General features: G+C 36.3%; 1 protein-coding gene and 2 pseudogenes across 1 annotated transcript; 1 reads left to right on the top strand and 2 right to left on the bottom strand.

Annotated features, from left to right (window-relative positions):
• Positions 1 to 1757: 1757 nt before the first annotated feature.
• Positions 1758 to 15863, bottom strand: ALDH6B2 (aldehyde dehydrogenase 6B2). The gene is made up of 19 exons (XM_010271203.3): positions 15686 to 15863; positions 15480 to 15577; positions 15241 to 15312; positions 14982 to 15143; positions 14823 to 14901; positions 14500 to 14654; positions 13708 to 13771; positions 12671 to 12750; positions 10203 to 10268; positions 9239 to 9289; positions 8967 to 9118; positions 8398 to 8488; positions 8042 to 8122; positions 2797 to 2874; positions 2622 to 2657; positions 2473 to 2516; positions 2299 to 2377; positions 2081 to 2171; positions 1758 to 1958 (listed from the first exon to the last, which is right to left on the bottom strand). The coding sequence occupies exons 1-19, from the start codon at positions 15846 to 15848 to the stop codon at positions 1849 to 1851; spliced, it is 1752 nt and encodes a 583-aa protein (XP_010269505.2). The 5' UTR covers positions 15849 to 15863; the 3' UTR covers positions 1758 to 1848.
• Positions 15864 to 17307: 1444 nt separating this feature from the next.
• On the bottom strand, positions 17308 to 17733 carry LOC104609577 (putative glucuronoxylan glucuronosyltransferase IRX7 pseudogene; annotated as a pseudogene).
• A 2819-nt stretch (positions 17734 to 20552) lies between these two features.
• Positions 20553 to 21155, top strand: LOC148791234 (uncharacterized; annotated as a pseudogene).
• Positions 21156 to 26666: the final 5511 nt, after the last annotated feature.

Raw genomic sequence — 26666 nt, 5'->3', positions numbered from 1 at the left:
TGGCGAGTTTCTTGATTGGACCGAGTATTAAAAACTTATAAAAAAAAATTCTTCCTCTTCAACATTCAAATGAACAGGCTTCTCTTCCTCTCTCTTATCTGAAATCCATTTTCGTTTATCTCCGATCTAAACCTAGCCATTAACTAGACCACTGACATCTTTTACTTCTTCGTCAAGTTAAGGTTCTTCCTACCCTCAACCGACCACTGATTAACACCCAAAGTCGGGATCAACAAAACTCAGCCTATCAACGACTCCCATGAATTAGTTGCAGCCTCTACACATTTGATGCGTATTTTTTTGTTTTTCATTTTTGTTCAACAGCACCATATATTTGAATGTCGATCACTTTTTTTTTATCAAATGGCAAATACATTTCAACTTGCAGCCGTTTAAGCAAGCTAAAATTGTATCTTCTTCAAAGGTAATCTAACGTTTGGGTAACCGATACCGTTACTATGTTGACATCTCAAAATGAACTCCTGTGCAAAATGTTGAAATCAATCTGAACAAAACAAATTTCTGGCTGGACTAATCTGAGGAAACTAAATGTTGGAGAGTCCAAAATAAACATGTGGACTTTGAATATTAATAGTTCAATTTCTGGCATTAGATGCACAAGCCAGCAACCGCCGGTGAAGAATGAAAAAGAGTCCCAGTTGAAGGGTAGGGTAGAACCGTGGAACCCTAACCTCTATGAGAAGAAGAGGGAAATGTAGTTGCTGGCAAAGTTCTAAATATCAATACGGGCCGATATGTCAGTACGCCCGTGTCGATACATTATTTTATGTTTTATTTATTTTTTGGAAACCGGTTTAAGGCCCGGCTACCTTTAAACTGGTGGCTGACCCGATACAACCCTTGGAGGGGCGTATCGGTAAACCATCGGCACGATACATATCGATCAATACAGACCAATATATATCAATACTTTGAACCTTGGTTGCTTGTTGAATGCTGTCGTTATATGTATCAATACTTTGAACCTTGGTTGCTGGTTAAATGCTGTCGTTAGACGTTGGTGCCACTGGTTGTATCAATACTTTGTAACTTTGTTCGTTTCAGTACCTGGTCAAAAGGGAGTAGATTTTCTTTGTTTTAAAGCTTTGAATACCCGGTTCAACCATACAACTCGCCGTTAAGAATCCCGTTAGTTTTCCTGTTAATAAAAGTACAAGCATACGTGTTTAAAATTTATTGAAGGGTGCACGCATCTTGTGGGCCGAAGGATCCACTGAATGCGAGCTCAATTTATGATACCTAAAATACTTTAACCAATAAAAAGTCACGTAAATTTGAATAACGGTTGATTGGTCACCAATAGCATGATGCCGGTTGGTTAACCTGATTGAGTTCTCTTCACCTTTCCCCAAATTTGTAGTTTTGTACCCATGCCCACGATCCAATTGTTTTCTCTAAACCCTTGCTCGTAGAAATGAAATCTATTAGAAGGAATACAATTGTTTTCTCTAAACACTTTGGCATCTCAAGAGAGGGCACAACACAATACATAGCTCTTACGCGTTGAAGAAACCCTCATTCATGTTATTTGGACTTGGGACAATTGGATAATGAAAGTTTCATCCCTCCATGTACCAGAAGATCAAGTCCAATTCCAATCAAGACAACGGGGCATGAATGGAACTGAAAGGGGGAGGACGGGTTTGATGTAAGCTCGGTTATCCACTTCTTCGCAGCTCTCTTTGGCATGGGCAAGCCAAAAAAAAAAAAAAAGCAATCATGGACGTGCACAAAACTGGAGAGTTGAACAAAGTGCAATAATATTGGTTCTCATGCGTTTACAAATGATTCACTTCAGCAAAGAAACAAATGCATGATCTTGGGTTTTTATGCTTTCTGAGAAGTTGGCATGGCTAGTGATACTCCTTGGCCTGGTAAATCCTTCCACTGTTGAGTTATTGTTTTCATCTGAGTGTAGAAATGGACACCGGCCTTACCTGAAATCCAGAAAATATATTCTCTAAGTTGTAAGTTCAGAATATAGTCCAAGTCGACTCCTCTATTAGCTGTCTACTGAAAGAGAAAAAAAAAATGCAGAAGATTCAGAAATACATCGTACCATAGAAATTGAGATCGCCTGCAAATGATGCCTTGTTTCCAGTGAAAGAGAAGAAGGGCAATGGAACTGGAATTGGAACATTAATGCCCACCTGTATCGACATTTTAACAATTAAAAACATAGTTTGCAAGACCTTGTCCTAGTGTATGCTGGTCTTCGGTTCTCCATATTTCTTAAAGGGATTTTATATATTATCAGCAGAGAAGTGATTTACTTACCTGGCCTGCTTCAATCTCATTTTGGAATTTCCTTGCAGCTATACCAGATGAGGTAAATATAGATGTGCCATTTCCATATCTGTAATGGCAGAACAACAAAATAAGGGAAAAGGAATCTACAGAAAGTAAATTAGTGATTCGACAAGGTTGAAGACAGCTGAGCTGAGAAAGTACTTGTTTCTGTTGACAATGTCTATGGCCTCTTCTAGGCTGTCAGCCTATATGTGTGTGACATCAAAAGAAAATTTTATTAGTGCTTTTTCAACTTTCAAGTGTAATCCATGAGGAACTTCAAAAGAAGAGACCAGCAAGAACTAGTATACCTGCATACAAAGAAGAACTGGGCCAAAGATCTCCTCCTGATTAACACAATATTCAGTGTTATACAATTTTATGACATGGTCTTGGGACTTGGGTTCAAGTAAGCATTATTTCCACATGTTCAACCATTCCAAAAACATGAATAAATTAATAAAAGGACTGAAAGCACAAGAATACCTTGTAACATTCCATGCTGCTTGTCACATTTGATAAGATTGTGGGACCAACAAAGTTACCATCCTCATACCCTGGAACCTATTTTTCATGTAAAGAGATCCAAAGCCACTCAGATCTTTGAAATAATTGATATTGCACAATGGAGTGGCTCCACAAAGACTTATCTCTTCCACAAAACAAAAAGGCTTTGGAGCTACAATGGATTACATATGCTTCATTCAGAACTTCATACAGGAATAAAAAATAAACCACTTAATTTTTGTGGAGGCATACCAAACACGCATTGTACATTTTCCCAATAAAACTTGACGAGAAAAATATGCCACTTTAAATGAAAATGAAAGAATTTCTTGTTCATTTCAGAATAAATCCTGCTTTAGTTAATGCTGTAAATTGAAATAGCACTAGTGGCTCCATAGCATCCATGGATGATATCATTAGAAGATTGCTACCTGCTATGATCAAACTAAACTTTGATGGCTTCAGTCTTGGGAACCAAGGAACCTTGGGCATTGGTGGTCACTTGTATGAGTATGTTACTGATGGTGTTTGCAGGCCTCATCGAGTCATCGGCACTGGAAATTCAATTGTTTATCCTCAAGTGATTAAGGCTGGGTACATACATCTTTGGACTGAGAATATCATGGTGGAAGAAGACTTGTAGAGTTATTAGCTTTTTTTTTTGATAATTTCTTAAACTACCCTTATGGTTTAGCTAATTGACTAAGTATACCCTTACTGTTTGAATATTGTCTAATGCTACCCTTACTGTTTCTGACAATTGGCTAACTCTACCCTTACTGTTAGGATCCGTTAATATTCCGTCACACATGATATATTATTTTTTGAAAAACCCAATTTTACCCTTCATCCCTCTCCTTCTCCCTTCTTTTTCTTCTCCTTCTTCACCGTCTTCTTCAAGAGACCCACCGGCACCTCCTGGCAATCTGCCGATAAAAACCCTTGAGCTCCACTCTGTGGTGAAGAGAAAACGATGATTAACCCTCTTAATGTAAAAATCTGTTTACCTCTGCCAATTTTGTTAAGAAAATTTCAGAACCATTTCGCTATCAAATCTTCAAGTTCTTTCGGAGGCTTTTCCGAGAAGAGGTGGAGAGGGAGAACGATGATTAACCCTTACTGTTTTGCTCCTTCTTAGATTCGAATGCAAGTCAGGTTAACTGATCTACCAGCTTGCAGAGAGGTGGAGAGGGAGAACGAAGAGGGGAAGGGGCGGAGGAAAAATAAGATCTGGGAGTTGCAGAACTCCTTGCTTCACTGCTCTTCTTGGACTTCCAGCCACTCAAAGCAATGGAACTCCTCCAGGAGCCGCAAATACATCTGTCTTGATGATGAACAGGGAACTGCTGCTGCAACTTCTAGCAGCGGCGGCTCAAATGCATCTCTCTTCTCTCATTCCTCTCCCTCTCTCTTGTTCTTCCCCTCCACCTCCAGCCTCTCTCTCTCCCTTTTTTCTCTCTTGTCACTGTTGGTCCGCTGCTGCTGCAATGAAAATGGGCGCAGCAGCGGCGAACCTGCATTGAGGGGTCAGGCAGTTCAGAGAGAGGATTCAGATGCAGTTGTTACTTCCGGCAGTTCAGACTTGCAGCTCGTTACCGACTTGCAGCTCGAGGATGATGTGTACAAAGAAGGGAATGGCGGTTTAAAAATCCTTCCAGCGTATCCTTCAGTTTCCCGGTTGCTGGATGTTCAATTACCATAGTGGAGATTTTAGTTTCGGCGAGAATGTGTCTAGAATGTGTCTATTGTGATGGAAACATTTATTTTAAAAGCAAACAACACAAGCCTGCTTAGCAGTTCCACAAATGTTCAACACGAGCCTGCTGAGCGCAACCCCTGCTCAGACAAGTGGCACTCCGCAGGTTATTGATGGGGCTGGTAGAGGGCATGGGGGCAGAGGTGCTTGCTGCTTAACAAATAAGTCAAAGCTTCCAGATGATGTGTGGGGTGGTGATGCTTATTCTTTGTCATCACTCACAATTCCGTGGAGTTACGGTAGTAAGGGTGGCACGACTAGCAAAGAGGACTATGGTAGTGCTGGTGGTGGGCAGAAACAGGGGCGAGAGAGAGGGCCGTCTGGAGGCTCACATTGCTGCTATAGGGGAGAGAGAGAAAGAGAGAGAGAGGGCTGTGTAGAGGGATCCGCCGCTGCTGCTACAGGTTGCAGTGGAGGCTCGCGTTGCTGCTACAGGGGAGAGAGAGGGGGGCCTGTGTAGAGGGATCCGCCGCTGCTGCTACAGGTTGCAGTGGAGGCTCGTGTTGCTGCTACAGGGGAGAGAGAGAGAGAGAGGGGGCTGTGTAGAGGGATCTGCCGCTCCTGCTACAGGTTGCAGTGGAAGCTCGTGTTGCTGCTACAGGGGAGAGAGAGAGAGAGAGGGCTGTGTAGAGGGATCCACCGGCGATGATGAAAGAAGGGCGAGAGGGAGAGGAAACGAAGGGGACGGACGGAAAGAGAGAGACAAAGAGAGGGGATCATGTGGAGGGGTCCATCGCTGCTACCTGTAGCGGCGGCGGCGGTGATGAAACAGGGATGAGAGGGAGAGGGAACGAAGGGGATGGACAGGGAGAAGAGAGGGCTGTGTGGAGGGGTCTGCTGCTGTTACATGTTGCAGCAGAGGCAGTGATGAAACAGGGGCGAGAGGGGCTTGCACGTCAAGGAAGACGAAGAAGAAGAAAGGAGCTCTCACATAAGGGCTAAACGGGCATTTCAGCCCTGCTGTTAATATTTCAACGGTAGTGGTGATTTTTCAAAACAATAGGGGTAGCATTAGACAATATTCAAACAGTAGGGGTATACTTAGTCAATTAGCTAAATCATAAGGGTAGTTTAAGAAATTTTCCCTTAGAGTTATTAGCTTGCCAATTGATGCAGATGAAAAAAAAAGAAAGGGAAAAAGAAGAAGGGACTGAGTTGCAGCCATCTAGAAGAAGTTCACTATCTTTTGCAATAACAAACTTGCCTATTTTAATTTTTAGACTTGCTATTTGTAGTAATTCATGTCATTGAAATTTATTGTAAAATCTTGATTTATTTCTTTTACTAATACTTGTTACTAAATTTTCTTTTTAAATATAGGCCTCTTTAGCAGGTGGTGTTAGAAATATCAAGAGTCTAGCTGTCAATTGGGATCCACATAGAATCCTCGTTGTTCAGTCATTCTATTTGTTAAAAATTTATAACTTGTTAGAAATCCTATTCAGACTGGAATATAAGCTGGCCAACTATAATGTTTGGTTTATAAATAAAGCTTCTTCTGTTATCAAAAGGAAGTTACAAAGAATCAAATATAGTTGAATATTGTTTTACCTGATCAATACATGTATTTTCTCTTTTCCCTATATTTTCTCTTCTTTTTCATTTCAAAAAAAGGATGCAACAGATTTGAAGCTCAAATCTGAACCTCTCTTTTTCTTCTCTAACCCACCTCTTCTATCACCTTTCACCTCATGTATGCTTTGATTACAAGCACTTAGTGCCTCTCCCTATTGTATATCATACTTCATAGATATGCCTTCATGAACTAATAGTCGGGAGTAGAGGTGTAAACTGGGTTGTGTCATGCAGGAAAGACACGACTTTGCGGGCTGCCAGTGCTTTAGTGGTCCATGCCATGCCAGCACACGGGCCTGGGTGGACCATGCTTGCCTGGCCCGGAACTCTTCAAAGGTCAGGCCCGGCACAGCCCGCAACACGAGCCTAGGCAGGCCCATTCCAGGCCATGAGAGGCATGATTTAAAAAAAATGAAAAAGTTAAAATAAACTACCAAAATAGACAAGAAATTGAAAAAAAAATCTTAAAATTTTATTCTATATGAATTTTGATGTATACAATTGTTTATATATGAAATAATAAAATGAAATTAAAAAAATTACAATACAATTGGAATATAAAATAGTATAATAAAATTGAAATATATATATATATATATATGTATATGTATATATATAATTTGTTCCATTATATGAGAATGACATCATAACTGTTTTGTGATGTAGGATTTTCTCTGCATATCATAGAGTTGGATTTGATCAACATTCTCTTCCTTTTTTATTTGGCCAGTAACTGATCAGAATTTATTAGTTCATGAAGGTATACGTTAAGGTATAAAGGAGGGAAGGAAGAGAATGTTGATCAAATCCAACTCTATGATATGCAGAGAAAATCCTACATCACAAAACAGTTATGGTGTCATTCTCATATAATGGAACAAACTAAGCTGCTCATTTCCTTTCATCATTCCATATAGTACAAAGGAAAATATTTCCATGTATACAGGAAAACTAGTAGAGATCTTGATTGTTTGATTTAAAGACACCAAGGATTGTAAATATGAAAGGATTTCAACAATGCAATAATTTGTTTTCTACTCATGTATTTAAGGGGGAAAAACTTCAATGACTTTTACTTCTAATAAATGTGAATGCTAAGATGGATGAGTGGAAAATCTAGAAAGGATAGGATCGGAAATAAGTCATCCGTAGGAACCTAGGAGTAGCCCCAATAGGTGATAAAATGAAAGAAAGTATACTAAGATGGTTTAGTCACATGCATAGAAGACCACCAACAGCACCAGTTAGAAGAAATGATTTGTTACAAGTTGAAGGGGCTAGAAGGGACAGAAGTAGACCAAAAGGGACATGGGTAGAAGTAGTAAGAAATGACTTAAGCACTAATAATTTAACAGTGGATATAGCTTTAAATAGAATGGATTGGCGAAACAAGGGTCATGTAGCCGACTCCATATAGTTGGAATGAAGCATGGACAATGATGATAATTTGGCCACATCCCACTCTTGGTAAAGGGTGTTCACCCCTAATCAATGGTTTAAAAAGTAGTGTTTCGTAAGACAAAAACACTCCTATGTATTGATCTTTGTCATTGTAGATAAGGAATTTACCTTTTCCACTAGGTATGTGCTTGGTTTCTCCAAATCATCCGCCTGAGTTCTTTTTATTTTTATTTTTGAGATAATAATTTGTCTTCTTCTACTTTCTTTCAAAAGACTAACCAAAAGAAAAGCTCCATGAAGCTATCAGGTAAGATGTATTTCCAACATCATGTCAAATATGCCAAGTGAGAGAGGGTTCTTGCACATATGTAGGACATGTTGCTCTTTCTTCAATGCTTTAAGAGAGAAAACTATCCATTACATAAAGAAAAAGCAAGCAGAATCTTATCGGCAAACATAGATGACAAAACAGAAGAATATAAGTGTGCATACCACAATATCTCTCCCGTCAAGCAAAAGTTCGGCACCACTTTCAACACCACTCTGGATCAGTTTGCATATTCGATTCTTTGCCTGTGGTTACAGAAGGCATGTAAACAGCAACATAAAAATCAGGAAGAAAACATACAAAAAGATGCACATATAGAAACAGATTCGGCTCTATGCTCTGCTATGATGGCATCAAATACACTATTAATATGTCAATGGAGAACAAAGTGCCATGAAATTTTTTATGATGCCATTTTTTTATAAGATAATACAAATTAGGAACTTGGATAAATCTCAACTGGTCATCTTCCTCCAATATTATGGTGCAGGTTAATTGGTAATTTTAGTAGTTAGTACACCTGTTTGCTAATAACTGGACCAAGATCTACACCAGGCTCAATTCCAGCACTAACTTTAAGTGACTTTGCCCTCTCCACAAGTCTCTCCACCCTGAAGAAAGCAAAATGAATGATGAACCTTATCAAAAATCTTTAGCATCAAGTAACAAAAAACAATTCCCAGAATCACCATTATCTTTTGAGAAAACTATCATACTGAAGAACATAGAATAGGATACCAACATTCAAATCATACAGAGAGTGAAGACATGTATTTAAAGAACATTTATTTACTAATTTCAACTTTTTTGATCAATAACTGACATATTTTTTCAAGATAAAAAGTGAAATAAAATGGTGTAAATCCCACTCCCAAATACAGGAGGCAGCAAGTGCATAACACATTTATTTTTAATGCACATACATTTTTTTATTTTAACAAAAAAAAATATGCATGCGTGCATGCATTAAGATGTAGAAATAGAAAAGTTGTTCATATTTAAGGAACCTTGGACAAAGCTACTTTTAAATAAAACCACAATTAACTAAAACAACAAATAAAAATAAACTAGGTAAACAAACCACAATACCATGATTTTGAGTCTCCAACAAAAATTGCTGTGCTGAGTGCCATGCACCTTTGCCCTGCAGCACCAAAACCAGCAGCTACTAGAGCATTCAAAGTAGCATCCATGCTTGCATCAGGCAAGACAATAGCATGATTTTTTGCTCCCATATTTGACTGAAGACAAAAGTCAAAGCAATGAATTTAAGTTGACTTAAAGCAATATGCATCTAGTTAGCATATTTCTATGACAAAAAGACCCCATGCTCTTTGCTAAAGCGAAGGAACGGTAATTACCTGAATACGTTTTCCTTTAGCTGCAGCTCTTGCATATATGTGCATGCCAGCCTTGAAAAAAGAGAGCAGAAGGATAAGAAAGTTACTTATAAAAGTCAAGCAATACAATAGTTGGAGAATGCAATCCTCTCGGAGGCCAACTCATCTTCACAAAATTAGACCCAAATTTGATACTATGAACTGCTAAAAGCAAACCTGATCTTATCTTCTTCAGATTGGCAAGTTGCAGAGGACATGGATAATTTTCTCACAATTTTGTTTGGTTCATAAAAAACAAGTTTTAGTGACAAAGTGTAGATAGAAGAAAAGGTTTAGAATAGATGCAAATGAAAGTAAGCGCCAAGGTCCAAATATTACACAAAACAACACATCTTTATGAGCTACTTTTGCAAGAAAATCGCATATTAAAGAGTAATGTAATCAAGGAAGATACCAAAACATATGCCAACACTATGTGAGAGGTGAATATGGCCCTTTTTCTTACCAAGCACCTAAAATGTTCCATTATTTAATTAACCCACCACAGTAACAATATTGAAGTTGACGCTTTTGGGCATTCTCATCCCTTTAAGAAAAACTAATGCTCTAGACTTCTATAAATCATTAACACCCAAAACATCCCAAGAAAATTGTGAGTAGTATTCTTATGGTCCAAAAACATCCCAACAATAGCTGAGATTAAGAATTTTAAAACCAACACTCCTTGAAGTTGAATTGAATATTTGATATCCCCTTGGGAGAATTATATTTCCTAAATTTTTCTGAAAGGGATGAGCGAGCCTACACAAGCCATTATGCTCCTCCAAAGTAACCTGATGTTTTATTAAGGATGTATACGATTGGATCATTTACAAGACTAACTTGAAAATAGATTAATGGGATTGGCATAAAATGGTTCTAAAGATAGAAGCATCATGTAGGAATAAGTAGTAGGAATTGCATGTTGTGGACGAGATGAACTTACAGTGTTTGAACCAACAAATGAAATAGCCTTGATATCGTCATCATCACAAATATTATTAACAACATCCTGTCCAAATTGAAAGCAGGAATTTCTATCAGAGATAACATAACTAGATAGACTAGAATACCAAATCAAAACAGATAAATGTGTTCCTATGATAAATAATAAAAATTCATAGAAAAAAAACAATAATAAAAATGATATTCAACCCAGATACTCAGCACATGATTTGTACATAATGATCTATTTCATGTTTTATAATGAATATAAAGTTATGGTTACTAATCATACAGAAAAAGACATAGACCTTATACAAAGAAAAGGTAGTTTTGTTGGCAAGATATCACGTATTTAACTCATCTCTTAAACATAACAGCTCGATATAATATTTCAACCTTTTCATCCTAATAAGAGAACAATATTCTCTGAAAGATAGAATGTGTCAGAAACCAGGTACTAGTTGTATGTCGCTAGCACCTTCATTCACAGCATTTAATTAGTCATATCTCTTCTTTTCAACTATAAATTGTACTAATATTATATAGATTTTTTCAGGTACATCAGTTAACTCTGCATACACTTCTTTTGTACTGCACACTTATATATTTTTAGAAATTTGGAGGGTAAATTATTTTAAAAGGCACACCACACATCTAACAGACATATGGGTATTGTGCACAGGATTTCTAGAGTTACCATCTCATACACCTTGCTATAGGTGCAACTTGGGATGGACCAATCTTAGCCTAACCCCCAACCCAAAAAAAGGAAGGGGGGTAGGGTTGGGTTAAGATTGGAAAATCTTGACCTGATATAGAGTTAGGTTGAGTTAGGGTTTGATGCCTTGAGCAACCCAATCAAACCCAAACCTTATGTATTAGACTTGTATTTGTATGCTCTTGTATATTATTTATGATACATATATTGATTTACGTATATAAGTCAAGGTTTAAAATGTCGATGTCGATGGAAATGTCGCTTACCAAAATATAGGACATATGTCTGAAATGTCAGAAATGTCAAGGGGAAATATTGTAAAAATTAGAGACATTGTGGAAATATTATGAAATATGTGAAAATATGCAATGATATTTTGTAAAATCATAAAAGAAGCATTAATACATATTTCTAGACTATTATCTTATTCCCAACCATTATATAAAGCTAAGAAACTAAGATCAATAACAAATTAGTAAATGATGATTTACTGATTTATTATGCATTTTGATGTTTTTACAAGGTTATCTGATATTTTCTTTTCTTATTTTTAATTCTGATTTATTATAAATTCTAATATATTTATTTCACATTAGTAAATAGAAATACATTTATTCTGATTTTTTAAATATTAAAGTTATAATACATTATGCTTTATTATAAATTTAATAAACTGTTTCTCCTTTTTGTAGTATTAAGATTATGATAAATTATGATTTCTTATAAAACTTAATGAATTTATTATAATTTTTAATAGTAAACCTATAATAAATTATTGTTTAGTATAAAATTTAATAAATTTATTCTGATTTTTTATATTAAATGTTGAATATGATTTATTATAAAATTTAACAAACATTTTCTGATTTTAATAAATATTTTAAAAAATACTAACTAGTTAATATTTTATGTTTTATATTATAAAGTAATTAATTTATTCTTTTGTTTTTATATTTTGTTAATTCTTTTTTATAAATATTTTATTTGAAATATTAAATAGAAATTATTAATGGAATAATTTATATTAATATACTGTATTATAATAATATAATATACTAATATATTATATTATAAATGTACATTAGTCAACATCCTGTCGACATTGTCGACATAATAGGAAAATTTGTCTTTTTTTTTGTTATTTGGACCGATTTGGTTGAAATTTCCGAAATATAGGAAATGTCGACCGAAATAATGTAATTTTTATATTACCATCCATTTTCATGTCGGGTGACATTTCGCGACATTTGAAACCATGATATAAGTATGATTATGTGAGAGAGGAAATAGAAAAGAAGATGATGAAGGGATTTCTTTGTAAAATATAACATAATATGATTTATATGTATCGTTTGCATTCATTATACGCATGCTTGTATGAGTATGGTAGTGTGTGTTTATGCATGCGATTGTCAATTTGATAGGAAAGGTTCCAACTGAAACCCAACTCAATCAACTTATTTAATGATTAGATTGGGTTAGGGTGGACTACCGGAGAACCTCAGGTTGAAGATCAAGTATGGTTTAGGGTTAGGGTTGAGATTTTAAAACATCAGGCAGGGTTAGGCTTTTCCATGGACTCAAGCCAACCAAGCCCAAGTTGCATCCCTAGACCTTGTACTGGTGATGCACACAAAATCAGTACCTGTTGCTACATAGGATCCTTCTATGCAGTTTGTTATTTAATATGAGGTGAAACACTGAACCAAAACAAAGTGAAAAATGAAAAAATAGAAGAAATAAAAGCATACATTGGTTCCATGAACAATATTTAAGACACCATTGGGCAAACCAGCCTCCATTGCAAGCTCTGCAAGTATCATAGAAGCCCCTAAAGAGAAAACCGCAATAAATCATGTTAGGAGAATTAATATTTGGGAGAAATAGAACAGCCAAAAAGATCTGTACTTAGACAGAAAGCAAATAAGACAAACATGTCAATATGTAATTTAGGGATTCTTGGGAAGAGCCTTCAACTTTCATAGAAAACAAAGGCAATTGCAGTAGACAGGCAACCTACTACTAAGAATGGCATGTCTGAGTTGTTAAAAACCATGGTCACTCACTGCAGCTCAGAAGGCTATAATCATTTAGTCCCAAGAATTTCATGTTGTTGACTACAAGTTAAGGCCAATCAGTTTATAAACATGACCAAGGAGCTTGTTTGAATATTGAAGGGAAAAATATAATATGAGAAAGACAATATGAATTAATGCAGCCTAGACTTCTTGGGATACTTGCCATACTTGTAGAAATTCATTCTTTTATCCAATTAATAAAATTCGTACAGTCACCAATAAATATATATATATATATATATATATATATATATACAACTTCATGACAATTGTATCAAGCACACAACTACTAGTTACCGGATTCAAATATATAAAATAGAGAAAATGCACAAGAAAGAAGAGGGGTAAATGAACAGGGAAATAACACAAGATTATAAAGACAAAAGGTTACTTTGTTCAATAATATCCCTATGGACCCAATGGATGGAACACCATTCCCACCCCTCTCCACATTCAAAGAAAAGAAGAAAGCCATTTTTAGTACATCATAAAATATGTTGGAATAATTACAATCAGAACAGGTTCTTCCAGGTGAAAGTTTTAGTGCATTCCACCACCAACAAGAGTTGGGGAAAGTTCCATAGGCTCATGTAATAGATGATTCAACTACTTAAAAAGGAGGTGCATAGCCATAGATACCCTCTTTGTTGATTTTCATGGAAATCTAATTAAAGGGAAAAAAATAGGAATAGAAAGCAGGGGACTGGCACCTGGATCCTTCTCTGATGGCTTTAGAACAAATGTGTTGCCACACGTAACTGCCACTGGAAACATCTGTAGACAACAAAACTCTTGTAGTCATACAACAACCAAATATGTAATGAGAACAACATTTTTAAGGTATTAGACAACACAATCTTGTGATTGATGATGGTTAAATCTCGGGCTGTCAAGTATGAGAATGCAGCTTTGAGTATGAGAGCGGCCAATTTGCGCAAAAAATGCCAAAGATTAGGACTGTATCCAGTCCAATCCTCCCAAGACCCCAGAGAGTTGGGACCAACAACTTTGGGTAATGGATTTTTGTGTCTGGTAAACGATAAAAGTTTATTGTGTCCACTTCGACTACCAAAAAAATAGAGGGGGAAAAAATCCAATCAGGAGAATTCTCCAAGGAACCTTGCATCTGCATCTTTGTATAGGATCCTAGTTATTATTTTTCCATAATACAATAAAAGTGTGATGCAAGCTAACAATGGATCAAAGTATCTTAGTAAGTGACAAGAAAATTAATCAACACTTGAAAGTAACCTAATCACTATGAAATTTGCTATTTGTGTCCTAAGCTCCTAATAAAGGATTCTAGTGATTACTTTCCTATTATAATAAAGGATCTACATAATGTAATAATTGATCTAAATATCTTAATAAGAAAAAATATGTAAGAAGTACCATAAAATAGCATAAGTGTACACAATTAACTGTATATATGGTCAAAGAGACAAACAAATAATTAAAGAAAAATTAGAAAAAATAAGAAAATAAGAAAATAACGGGCCTACCCACAGGGGAATCATCGCAGGGAAATTAAAGGGGCATATCCCAGCACAAACCCCAAGTGGTTCCCTAATGCTGTATGTATCAATTCCATTGGACACATTTGAAACAAACTCCCCCATTTGTAGAGTGGCCATTCCACAAACATGTTCCACGACCTCTGCAAGAGATATTCAGAGAATTCATAGAGATACAATCATAATGATCTTGAATTCATGCATCAATCAGTATTCTTATGTGGCTCCAAAAAGAAATCAGTATTTTATTCTAAACAGACATATATATATATATAGCCTGTTAAATCAGATAACATGAGAAACACACTAACCTAATCCACGGAATACATCACCATGAGCATCTTTCAATGTCTTTCCCTGTTCAGTAGTTATATTCATTGCGAGCTTATCCTGTAGACAAGATTGTTATATTAATTGGCATAAAATGGATAACACGAAAGTCAAATAAATCACATCTATATCGTGCTTACAATGTCCCTACGGATGAGCTCTTGAAGCTTGAACATAATACGCTGACGGGTAGTCACGGGTGTGTTTCTCCATGACGGGAAAGCCTGTTTGGCAGCACTTACTGCAGCTTTGAACTCCTCATTCGTAGTTAAAGGCAGTTGAGAAACAACCTCTTGTGTAGCCTATTAGTATACGAAATTAAGGAGAATATCTTTACTGTATCTCACTCAAAATAAAAGGAGAAAAGAAAATGAAAATTTATGGTAATCCTGATCTTACAGGGTTTATAACATCGATTGTAGTACTTGCTTGTGACTCCATAAATTCACCTCCGATGAGATTGCGAAGCCTCTGCCATAACAAACCAAATAAAGGAATAAATTAGAAAATCACCATAGTCACCACTCTCCCATGTACGATCGATTAACAAATAACAACAACCAAGAGAAATAAACAAATAAACGGGTGTAACAAAATTCAAGCAAAGATCAACCCTAGAGGTCGACATCCGAACGTACCGGAGGGTTTCTCTGACTCGAAGATGCCTGTGTGGATGTGGAGAAACGTGAGATTCCGAGAGCATATAGCTGAGGGTTGCATGGTCTCAGGTTCCTCACTGCGACAAAAGCAGATTATTACAAAATTGACAATTAAGATTAATACCAGAACTGAAGAAGAAGATTAGTAAAAGCCTTTATTCTTTCTCTGTCTAGTCCATCGTTACCCTGACGAAACGAAGACTGAAACATTTTGCTTGGAATTGCTGTTTCGGACCCCGACAGCGAAGACAAAGGACCCTCTGCTCTGCACTGCAGTAGGCAGCAGCTAAGCGCTTCTACGATCTCTCTCCTGTTCGCCGTTTTATTGTTGAGTAAGCAAGTGGGCATTGGTTCCTCTACGTCCGATCCGCGTGTTCAACCCGAACCATATTACCGCGACCTAGCATTTTAAAATTTAAACCTTGACTTCGGATTTATTAAGCATTTGGCATTTTTGGAAACATGTGGAATTTTAAGGGGGTGTTGTCAAAATGCATTATTGAATTTTTTTTAATTTAAAGTACGTGCTTTCATCTCATTATCAATATGTTTATTAGTAATTATTGAAGCCATTATATTTATTGATATTATTATTAATATCATGGGTCATATAATATCTGCACTCTAATTTTTTTATGGACCATTATTTTGATTATTTTAAAAATATGAATTGTTTTTTAAATGAAACTAACTCTGAAACAAATAAAAACAAAAGCATTCATAGTGTAAAACGCCCCTGAAAATGGCAGTTGTGCACCGGCAGCCCAATGCACCGACACCATGATAGACCTTTATGCTGTGTTTGGTTTGAAGGAAAACATAGGAACAGGAAGGGAGAGATAAAAAAAGAATAAATAAATATTTTTTTATAAATCTTGTATAGGCAATCCCTACCATTTCCTTCAAACCAAACGTAACCTTAAGAGAATAATTTTCTTTGGTCATCTTATCTCTCAACCAACATATTAGGTAACCTAAGAGACTAATTTTATTTAGTATCCCAATTCCTTAAATTTGAGGTATTTTTGAAATTACTATCATTTGAATTCCATTTCCAAGAGAAAAAATGAGTTTCTTTGTTCTTTGATACGAAAGTTTTTCTTTTACTTGTCTATAAAGTGTGTCATCACGCCATAAGAAAAGCAAAAGCATGTCAGTGAGCTTTATTTTTTAAAACATTTTTCTTAAAACTCATTATAATTTTTTAAAACATCTAGATAACTCAGTGACAAAATTCACCATCTGTCAGAACACCATTATGTTCATTGACAGAAACTGTCCATGTCAGCATAAATATATTTTTTATGACCAAAATACCCCTAAATGGCGAATCATCCATATTATAAGATAATTTTATGGGTAATCTACTGTTTTTCATCCCGAACAGAGGCGGCGATCAGCGATCTTCCCCTTTCCCTTCTCTCCCCCATTGTCATTCCTTATTTTTCTCTCTCTTCCTCACCTCCACTGAGCTGAAACGTCAATCAAAAACACTGTTCTTCGTCTTCAACTTTGAATTTGAACAAGTTGCAGCGGTAAAACTTCTCTCCTATTCTCACTCATCTCCAACAATTTTCTTCCCTCACTCTCTCCCTTCACTTCTTTACCATTTTGTCGTTTGAACTTCCACTAATCTTCTAGTCACAATTCAAGGAAACCATCGCTATTTGAGGAACAGGCAATATGAGATCAAAAATCGACTGAAATTCCCCTAACTGTCAGTTCTATGTTTTTGGATTAGAGAAAGATGAATTAAGTAATTACTTGTTGTAAAATCGTCCTCTAATATTCTTGGGATGAACTTCCATCATGCCTCTGAAAAATTCCCATATGTCCCCTCGCCATTAACCGGCACCGTGTTTCGTGTTGACTCGATTTCCGACAAGATATAAGGTGGCATCAACACATTTTCAACGTCTTGACACGGATGGTGGGAACTAACACCAGAAGTATGCAATATAATTGATTGCCTCAAGAATGCAGGAATCCTGTTTGCGATTGCTACGTCCTCCTAAAAAAATATCCAGACAAGACCAAAGATTAAATCACCAGAACCGTTGCAGAAAAAATACGAAAAAATAAAAAACCTTTGACTCACCATGGCATGAAAACAAACTCCGTAATCGTGTAAAGTGACGAAGACATGATTGGACCCACCATTTCGATTCCAAAACGGCATTTCAAAAGAGTTGAGCTGCCCCACTGAAGTTAGAAGAAGCCGTGTGTGACCCATCAACGGGAACCCATTAACAGAATAGAAGTTAAGAAGAAATCAGCTTCCCATGGATTGAAGGTAAAATCGTAATCTAGTAACAGTCGTTAGTTTGTTTAATGTCAAGTTACTGATATGGGTTCTTTAGACGTTCGATAAAGTTATGGTGAATTTAAGAGGAATGCTGAAAAATTATGGTAAGTTTTGAACAATTTTTCTTAGACTGAATTTGGAAGGACTACAAATGTAAATATATAGATTGTAAAACTTTATATTTTGTATGTATTTATCCTATACATATTTGTATTTACGCTGATATGGACGACTATTTGGTCACGCCCAGCAAAATTTAAATGTTTATTTAAAGCTTATATAGAGCAGACCAAACCAAATTTCAATGGATTCGGGTCGAAAATATCTAAAAAAAAAAGTGAGAAATACGAATTAATATTCAGTCGATCAGAAATCTCCATCTGAATGTATCACATGTTATATGAACTATGCTACAAAAACCACCAAAAGAAAGCATAGATTTGAAACTAAAAAAATAAAAAATGCCTTTCTAATTTTAATTTTGAAAGCAAGAAATACTTCTAAAAATTAAGAAAGAAAATAACCCACATAGAAAAAAAAAATCCCTTTATGATAATTTTCCAGACAAAATGGGAAATGGGGAGATGGTGCGGTGCACTTGAATATGACATCACAACCAAATAATTTACTTTATCCACCGGTGGAATGTGGGTTTTCCCTACCCGGACGGGTATTTGTAATTAGGGTGAGAGGATGATTATTTTCGTCATGCCATGCGTCACCCTAGTCGGCGTGTTTGGATTAAGACTTACATGTCAAGTGGTGTTTTCCTTTTATTTGAAGTATAGAACAGGTTCGTTTTGCCTTTTGTTTGTCCACCAAAAACAAAATTAATGTAATTGGACACCACGCCAGATCCCTGCAAATTTCGGAACTCTCTCTCTCTCTCTAGATCTCTCTAGATCTCCACTTGCAACTTGCTACTTGGTAGTTATTTGGCTATGCTCCATTTTCTATATTGGGTTTGTGGTGTATTTAGTATTTACTTTTGATTGCATACCTAGCCATTGCACATGCATTTGTTTGAGACAAGGTGTGCCAATGATCGTTCTGATGTGACGAGTACACTTGTGGAAGTTTAAAAGCTCATAAGGGCTGGTGACCTACGCTTGCGTCCCTCCAAAAAAATGGAGGTGTAGGATCAGGCCTGCATAACTGCTGCATGTTCTTGCTCTTTATCACCTTGTGCTCTGCATTGTAATCCCATTGCAATGTGTGACATGTAAAACCAAAAACAGGAGAAAAACTCGCAATGTGTTTACCTTTTCTGTCCACCAACCCCCCCCCCCCCCAAAAAAAAAAAAAAAAAAAAACTAGTGATGACAGTTAAGGGTGTTCTAGGTTCGGTTAGGTGCAGTTTAGAGTAGATTTTAGACCATACCAATATATGAAATACAGTCTGAGAATTTTTCAGATCAAGTAAAATCATTTTATTATAATTTGGTGTGGTTTCTAATAAAGTTTAGGCCATTCTATTGGGTTTAAGAAACCCCACACAACATATATGCTTGCATAAATTACAAATATTCTACTTTAGTCATAAAATCATTGAATCATTATTTTTTATTATATATTATATATTATAATGTTAATATAATATATATTACATATTATATAAAATATATATTATATTAATATATATTTATATATGTATATATTTCAATTTATTGTTCACTATTTAATTTGGTTTCTAAATATCATGAAAGCAAACCAAACCATTTTATGTCTACACCAAACCAAACTAGTATCTTCTCTCGATATCTCTCAAGTAGAGCATCCCCACTTAGCGCCCCTCTCATTCTTTTGTTGTTTCTTCATTCTCTCTCTACTCAAGGGATCTCTAACTCCAGTCTCCCTCTACTCAATGGTACAAGAACCTTGCGTTCTCTCTCTCTCTCTCTATATATATATCAATATATATATATATATTAGTCTCCATTCCCATCCATTCTCTTTGCTCAACCATTCGATGTCTTGTATTTTTTACTTGTGAGACAAAATGAGTTGTGTTTTGTGTTCAGGTGGTATTCGAGCTGGATTCGAGGATGCCACATGGCGAGTTCTATGGCCGCCCTCTTCGGACCTCGTCAACATCGTTGCTTGAGGTTGTATGACAAAAGAACGTGACAAGAATGAGTGTTTCACACAAACAAGGAAGCTAACTTCGCCGAGAAAAGGGGAACCCTCTAAAGACCTTGGCGGATAATTTCATCTCGACAACCCTGGAAGCCCTAACCAACTAGGACACATATGATTGGCTATAAATAGGCATTCCCCATTTGAGGTAAAGGACTTTTGACTCCACTCATTCAGCACCCCTATCATATCACTTCTTCAGCTCGGAACCAACACCATTTTGATTTGCTTGTCCCAAATGACCCCATTACCTTATTGACTTGAGCGTCAGAGTGCCGGCCTCTGACTCTTGTTGTGGTTGCAGATCTTGGTGTGTGGTTTCATCCATTCACCTCGGCCTCGTCTAATTGACATGGTTATATGATTGCATCGTCAATTCAAAACACTTCGTATCAAACAACATCATTTTTCTTGTAATTTTTTATGCAGGTTCAATTATTAGGTAACTAGACCGCTTTGTTCAAGTGCGCAAAGAATGTTCCTCTTCAAATCTCCATCTTCATGCTCTCAAGCCCTAATCTCAAAATCTATAGTTAGGTCCTCATCAAATCGAAAAACCCTTCTACAATTTTGTTAATCTGGGCCTACAGACATGAAATTACATCAATAAGATGTATAACTTGGTCTTTGATGCAAACATACTAAGAATGCTCCGCTCTAAGATTTAGTACAAGTCTGAATACTCTTGTCCCAAAAAGGTGACGGTTTTCTAATCTCTCACTGAATTGGGTTCATCGATTAATTAGTCGATGCTCTCCTATCCATATTTCTAAGTTTTGTATCATTTTTGTGAATAAAGTCTGCTACAGAATTGAATTCATTTATGGTGGAGGATCGGGCAAGAGAGTTGTGGATTAGATTAAGAGGAAAATATGAAGAGAAGGAAGAGATTAAGATTGAGGCTACGATGTTTAGTGAGTCTATTTCTGATCGCAAATCATGTTATGATGCGAATGGGGAGGATGTGCAACCCCACATCAATGTGATTGTTGATATTTCTAAGGGGAAGGTTGTGGTGTGGTGCAGTTTGTCTGCATGGCATGGTTGGATTATTTGGAGATTCGGAGAGTTTTCATGCTTCAACGTGATGGAATGCCTGCAAGATCTTACATGAGACACACTTTTAAGAAATTGAGCATGGATCTTCAAGATGCACTCCAATAATTCTTGGAAAGCGATGGGGGGTAAATAATGAACTTGTTTTCTTTGCATGAAGCTGAACGTTAGTGCGATTGGCCTGCTAATGTTTTGCACTGAACAACTTAAGGAGGTGCATAAATAAATTTGGCATTTTAATGAAACAAAATAAAACAAGAAAAAAAGACTTAAGAATTAACCATGAAAATTGTCGATACAAATTTTGAGCTAGATTTGGAGTACAAAAAAATGCGGACAAATTCAAAAAAAAAATAATTTTTTTTTTTGCGGAAATATAAGTGGGATACAAACTTTTTTTTTTTTTTGCAAAGAAAATCCTCTGACTCTCTTGTCACGAACACAATCCAAACTTGTACTTGTAGCTTATCATGGACACGATTCAAAAAGCTTGACAACTTGTAGTTGTACAAAGAACTTGCAACGATCAATTGTATGCGCACAAGATAAGAGAATTTTCTTTCTTTTTTTTTGTTGTAGTAATTTGACGAATCTTTTGATTATAGCAACTCAAAGGCCAAAATTCTTCTGCCGACGTTGTACGGAACTATAACGGTTTCGAAACTTCAATGGTTGAGGAATAGAAATTTTGATTCTTCTTCTCTTGATCTTGGTGCAGTTGTCCTTTCTTCTTCCATTTTTTCTAATGAAAAAGAAATAAGAATAGGCAAAGAAATTGAGGAGCCGAAGTATGAGAACTAGAGGAGGGCTAGAGCTTCCTCTTGTTTTCTCCTCTATTTATAGAGGTCACCCTTAGATGATGAACTGGTCCAAAGGATTTAAATTGATTTGAATCCACTAATCATTGTTGCAATTTAGTGTTGATTGACATGGGACCCACAAATTGATTTGAAAGGGATTCTCTTAATTATAATTTTGTATTATTTGAGAAAATTGATTGGTTTGAGATCTCCAATTAACAGATGGTGATCTTTGTATAAATAAGATTGATTGGAAGAGGTTTGTAAAGGTGCCACTTGTCAAGAAATTAGGGCCCACATAAGGAATGAAACCCATTAATTGAATTAAGCTAACCTCCTTGAATCAGCCAACCAAATTTTCCTTTTAACCAAATTGTTAATTAGGCATGGTTGCCAATCAATTAGGCCCCACTAAAGTTGATTAGAGAAAATCTTTCTAATTGATTTGAGAGTTGAAGAAAATATTTCTAATTGCCATGAATAGTGGGCTTTGTCTCAATATTCAATCCTCTACGTGATAAGTGTGGGCCCTACCTAACACACTCTTAGGTTTATATATAATAGTGTGTTTCTCTCTCTCTCTCTCTCTAACCCCATTCAATTTTTTTTGGGAATTCATTAGGGGGCCCATTTTCTGATTAGGCTTCATATTGGGTCCCATCCAACTTCTTTCTTGGGCCCACTTTTTGTTATTATTTTATTAGTGGATCCAGTAACTCTTTTTCGTTCAATCTCATATTGGGATCTATTTATTTCACTTCCTGGGCCCATAATTTACATACCAACAAAAATTTAGGAGAGATTTTTTGGATAAACAATTTAGAAGATATGTTAGTGTTTAATCATAACTCATTATATTTTCTTTTTATTCTTAATGAAATATGCTATTATTGATAAAAAATTCTCAAAATAGGATCATGCCAAACATCATTTTGATTCTTAGAAACAAGAATAAGGGTTTTGTACCAAACATCCACACAAATTCTCAAAATCAAGAAAATCCATAATCCATTCTTTTTTCTGGGTGGATTTTGAGAATGAGAAATTTTAGAATTGATGTCAATCAAGGCCTAAATTACCTGAGTATTACCATATGCCTCTTTGAGTAAATAATTTTCCCATTGCTATTACATGGTGGGACAACATTGCCCCTTCAATAATAACTTATAGGGTAAAAAGACTTAAATATACCTTGATTTTTCATTAATTGACTTAAATATACCCTAAGTTTTTCAAGATGACTTAAACATACCTTATGACTCTTTTACCCTTTATTTCCTTTTGAATTTTCAAAAAAAATCCAAACAAAAGACAATTTCATGTGTTTAATACTCTATTTTGCTTGCTAAGCCAAATTAGCAACTCACCCTAGGAGATCGAGTTTGACAAAGGATACTTAATCATGACAATATAGGGTTTGGTCAAAATACGACTATCGCTTGACAAATCAAAGTGAAACGGCTATAGCTTCCCATCCTAACTCAATTGAACATAAAAGCTAAGCCTTTGCCTCTAGTACTCTTTTTTTTCTTTGGCCAATAACAATGACCGAAGGTTTTTGTGGTCTTCAATTTGTGTGTATTCTTTGTTCTTGATTGTAGATAAAAATCATAACCTATACAACTCAACTATTGAGTCAATCCAACAAGGTACTAAAATCCTCCAATTTATACTTAATTCTTCTTATTTATTGTGTTTTATTATCATAATATTACTTTTTATGTAGAGATATTACTTATCTAATAATTTTGTGCTTGAAATGTGTGTGATTCAAGGAAGATGCTTTCACCCATTAACTATTTGAGTTACAAGCAGTTGTTCATGTGTATCTAATATGAAGCTATGATTTCATATTTTCAAAATAAGCCTTATCTATTAATAAGTATAGGAGGGCAAAATAGACTCCATACTAGAGCTTTTCTCCATTCTAGGGAATGATGTTGATCACGTTTTCACAAAGTTGTATTAGTGCTAAGCAAGTGTGGCCAAATGCCAGTCCTCTTCTGTGTGGTCCTACAGAAAGTGATGCCTCAATTTTAGATTGGTGGAAAAATTTAATTAAATTAAAGGACCCTCATTTGCTTGAAAAGTGCAGCCTTATTCTCTGGATGGTCTGGAAAGACAAATGAAAAAAATCTTCAACAACAAAAGTCTTTCTCCCCAAATTCTGGTGGAACATGCTTTATACTTATTTGATGAGATTAACAAGGCTACCAATTCTCCTTCGATTGCTAGTGACTAAATGCTACAAAGCCATAAAATGGAAATGCTCAAAAGAGGGGAATGTGATGGGTTAAAGCCTATTTTATTGGGGTTAACTCTATTAATTTTGCAGAGGCCTGGGCGGCATGGGAAGCCCATAACATGGCGCTTAATTTCAGAAATTATAAGGTGACTCGCTTCTAATGATTTCGTCTCTCAGGAACCAAAATCAGAGCCTGTGAAGATTGAAGATCATTGTTGAAAATTGTTTGAGGCTTGGCGCATTAAACTCTATCTCACAGATAGGAACCTCTTCCTCTCAATGCCCCAACTTTGCCTAGTGATCTAGTTCATACTTGTTTGTGTGATATTTGGGGCTGAGCTACCCCGTCTTGTCTAGCTCCTCATTTTTACAAAAAAAGAAGTTTGCTTTAAAAAATTTAGGATATATTTAAGTCAATTTCTAAAAACTCAAAATATGTTTAAGTCTTTTACCTAACTTTTATAAATATAAATTAAGTGATTATTGTTTAACTTTTCTCAAAAAAAAGCATTGATAAGTGCAATGGATACATTTAACATAATAAATGACAAAAAAAAAAAAAACAAATTAGGCCTAAATTAAATGAAACTTAGCCAAAACCTTATTTGGAATTTCACTGTCAACAAAAGGGACAAAGAATAAGCGAGTGGTTGCGGATCGGCTTCGGTGAGGGCAAAGACTCATCACCTCATCGACAAGGGCGCAGATTCGACAGTGGAGACAAATTTTGTAGGCTTGATTCTCTTTTCAGGATGCCTCTCTCAATACTCTGTTTCCTTGCAACCTTCAGCCATGAGCTTGAAGTTTTTGTAATCTAACATCCACACTTTAGGATCTCATAACACTCATCTTTAGGGATTGTTCTTACACGTTGTTTTCTTGCATGCGAACCTCTTGACTAGTGTAGGTCAGGATCTCAAGTAATCCTTCATCGTCCCATCGCCTACACTCTAGCTCTTTGCATGTAAAACACCCAAGTCACGCGTCACACATCATAATCATTAGTTTCCACTTGTTGTTTAACCCCCTGAATACCAGACATTACTTTGGTTGAGTTAGAGTTTTTCTTCAATCTTAGTATTCGTCCCTACTAATACAAGAGATTAGTGTTTCTTCCTAGCACCTTACGGTGGATCCTTGCCCAGTCCATTGTTTTCAGTTCCATTGCTCCCCGTTACAGAGTCTCCATCTGTAGGGTTACTGTAAGTTATTCCTATGGAGTGTCGTTTTTGTTACCGTAAAACCATCTATTAAACTCGACTCTTACTGTGGGGATAAGGTCTCTATTACCTAAGTCTTAGTTGCTTTTCTTTAACAGTGTCAGGTTGCTGTTCTGGCCTAACAAAAAAGGTGAAGATTCAAGGAGGATTTCCACTTTCATGTGAGGAATACGGAAGATCCAAAAGGCAAGAGCAAGATGGACGAAAGAAGAGACAACCAAGTTAATCTAAAGTTGGCCCAGATGCTGGTAGAAAAAGTTACAATAGAGGCGAATCAAATAGAAATGGAGATCACAAAATGTGCAGAAGCTAGAAGCTAAAGAGGTACTGGCACATCTTCTCAAAGGAAGAATCTTCCCTCGACTCTAGGTTACAACGAATGCCCTTGAAAAGCACGTTAAAATAATATGGAACCTGAAGCAGCGGGTACATATTAAATTTATCGAGGGAGGGCAATTAGAAATTCATTTTGATGAGCGAAACCATGCCCTACAAGGGGGAGCCAGCTGGCTTATGGTAGCCCCCTGGTCGGATAGTGAGGATGGTACCATTAATAAAATCTACCATCAAAGGGTGTGGCTTCAACTGCATCTGGTTCCTAGGGTCTGTGGTGGAGGACGCTCGAGTCAAGGCAATGGGCTTTATGGAAATATACCCACTGGCCATTTAAAAAGGGACCTATATACACACGAATGCATGTTATCATTGATATTCCACAGCACTCTTCACGGATATGTTTGTTAATGTTGAAGGAAACCACAAGTGGGTTTGCTACTGTTAGGAAGGCTTAACAAAAGTATGTGTGTATTGTGGCCACAGATGGTTTAGATGCAAAAGAATTACAGTTCCATTAGAAGCAACCAAACAGGAGATAGAAAACATATATATATAAACGAAGCCAGGGAATGGATAAGGGCTGATTTCCGATTCGAAAAACCCCTCAAAATCTCAATATATCATCACCATGTCACTAATTACAAGATACAACAAATCAGAATGAGCGATACAGGATTTGATGAAGACTCGGAGGATGAAGGAGCATCTAAGAAATGCCGATGCTTGGATGATAGATCGACAACATCGTTGGAACATGGAGGAAGAGGAAGTCAGGGTCAAGTTACCATTAACTCAGTGAAATCGGGCGAGTCAACTCAACAAACGAGAAAGCGGAAGTTCACTCCAAGTGGCAGTTCAAACATTGCAGGCGTCGCTCATGCAAACAAAGGTTACGAGCACGTCTTCGACCCTCTCCCATCAAATGCCAGCCAGCAAACAACGAAAATACACAAAACGTAGCAATATATGGTGAGAAAGGGAAATCCAAGTGTTCGTACAAGAACACGTGGAATAAAAGCAAATGGGGAAGTTACATTACAAAGACAGGTAGTTTCGGTTTTACCCAAC

Source organism: Nelumbo nucifera, chromosome 5 (genome assembly GCF_055504915.1).
Source record: "Nelumbo nucifera cultivar China Antique chromosome 5, China Antique-T2T, whole genome shotgun sequence".
Lineage (NCBI taxonomy): Eukaryota > Viridiplantae > Streptophyta > Magnoliopsida > Proteales > Nelumbonaceae > Nelumbo > Nelumbo nucifera.
This window is presented reverse-complemented; position numbering and strand designations above follow the sequence as displayed.

What these genes read in the sequence shown, in the direction of transcription:
- ALDH6B2 (XM_010271203.3), bottom strand. Translation starts at nt 15,848, where the DNA reads ATGCCCACTTGCTTACTCAACAATAAAACGGCGAACAGGAGAGAGATC. An exon ending in CTGCGATGATTCCCCTGTGG is followed by an intron (nt 13,772 to 14,499) that starts GTAGGCCCGTTA and finishes TGTTGTCTACAG; the next exon opens with ATGTTTCCAGTGGCAGTTAC. An exon ending in GCCATCAGAGAAGGATCCAG is followed by an intron (nt 12,751 to 13,707) that starts GTGCCAGTCCCC and finishes TTTTCTCTTTAG; the next exon opens with GGGCTTCTATGATACTTGCA.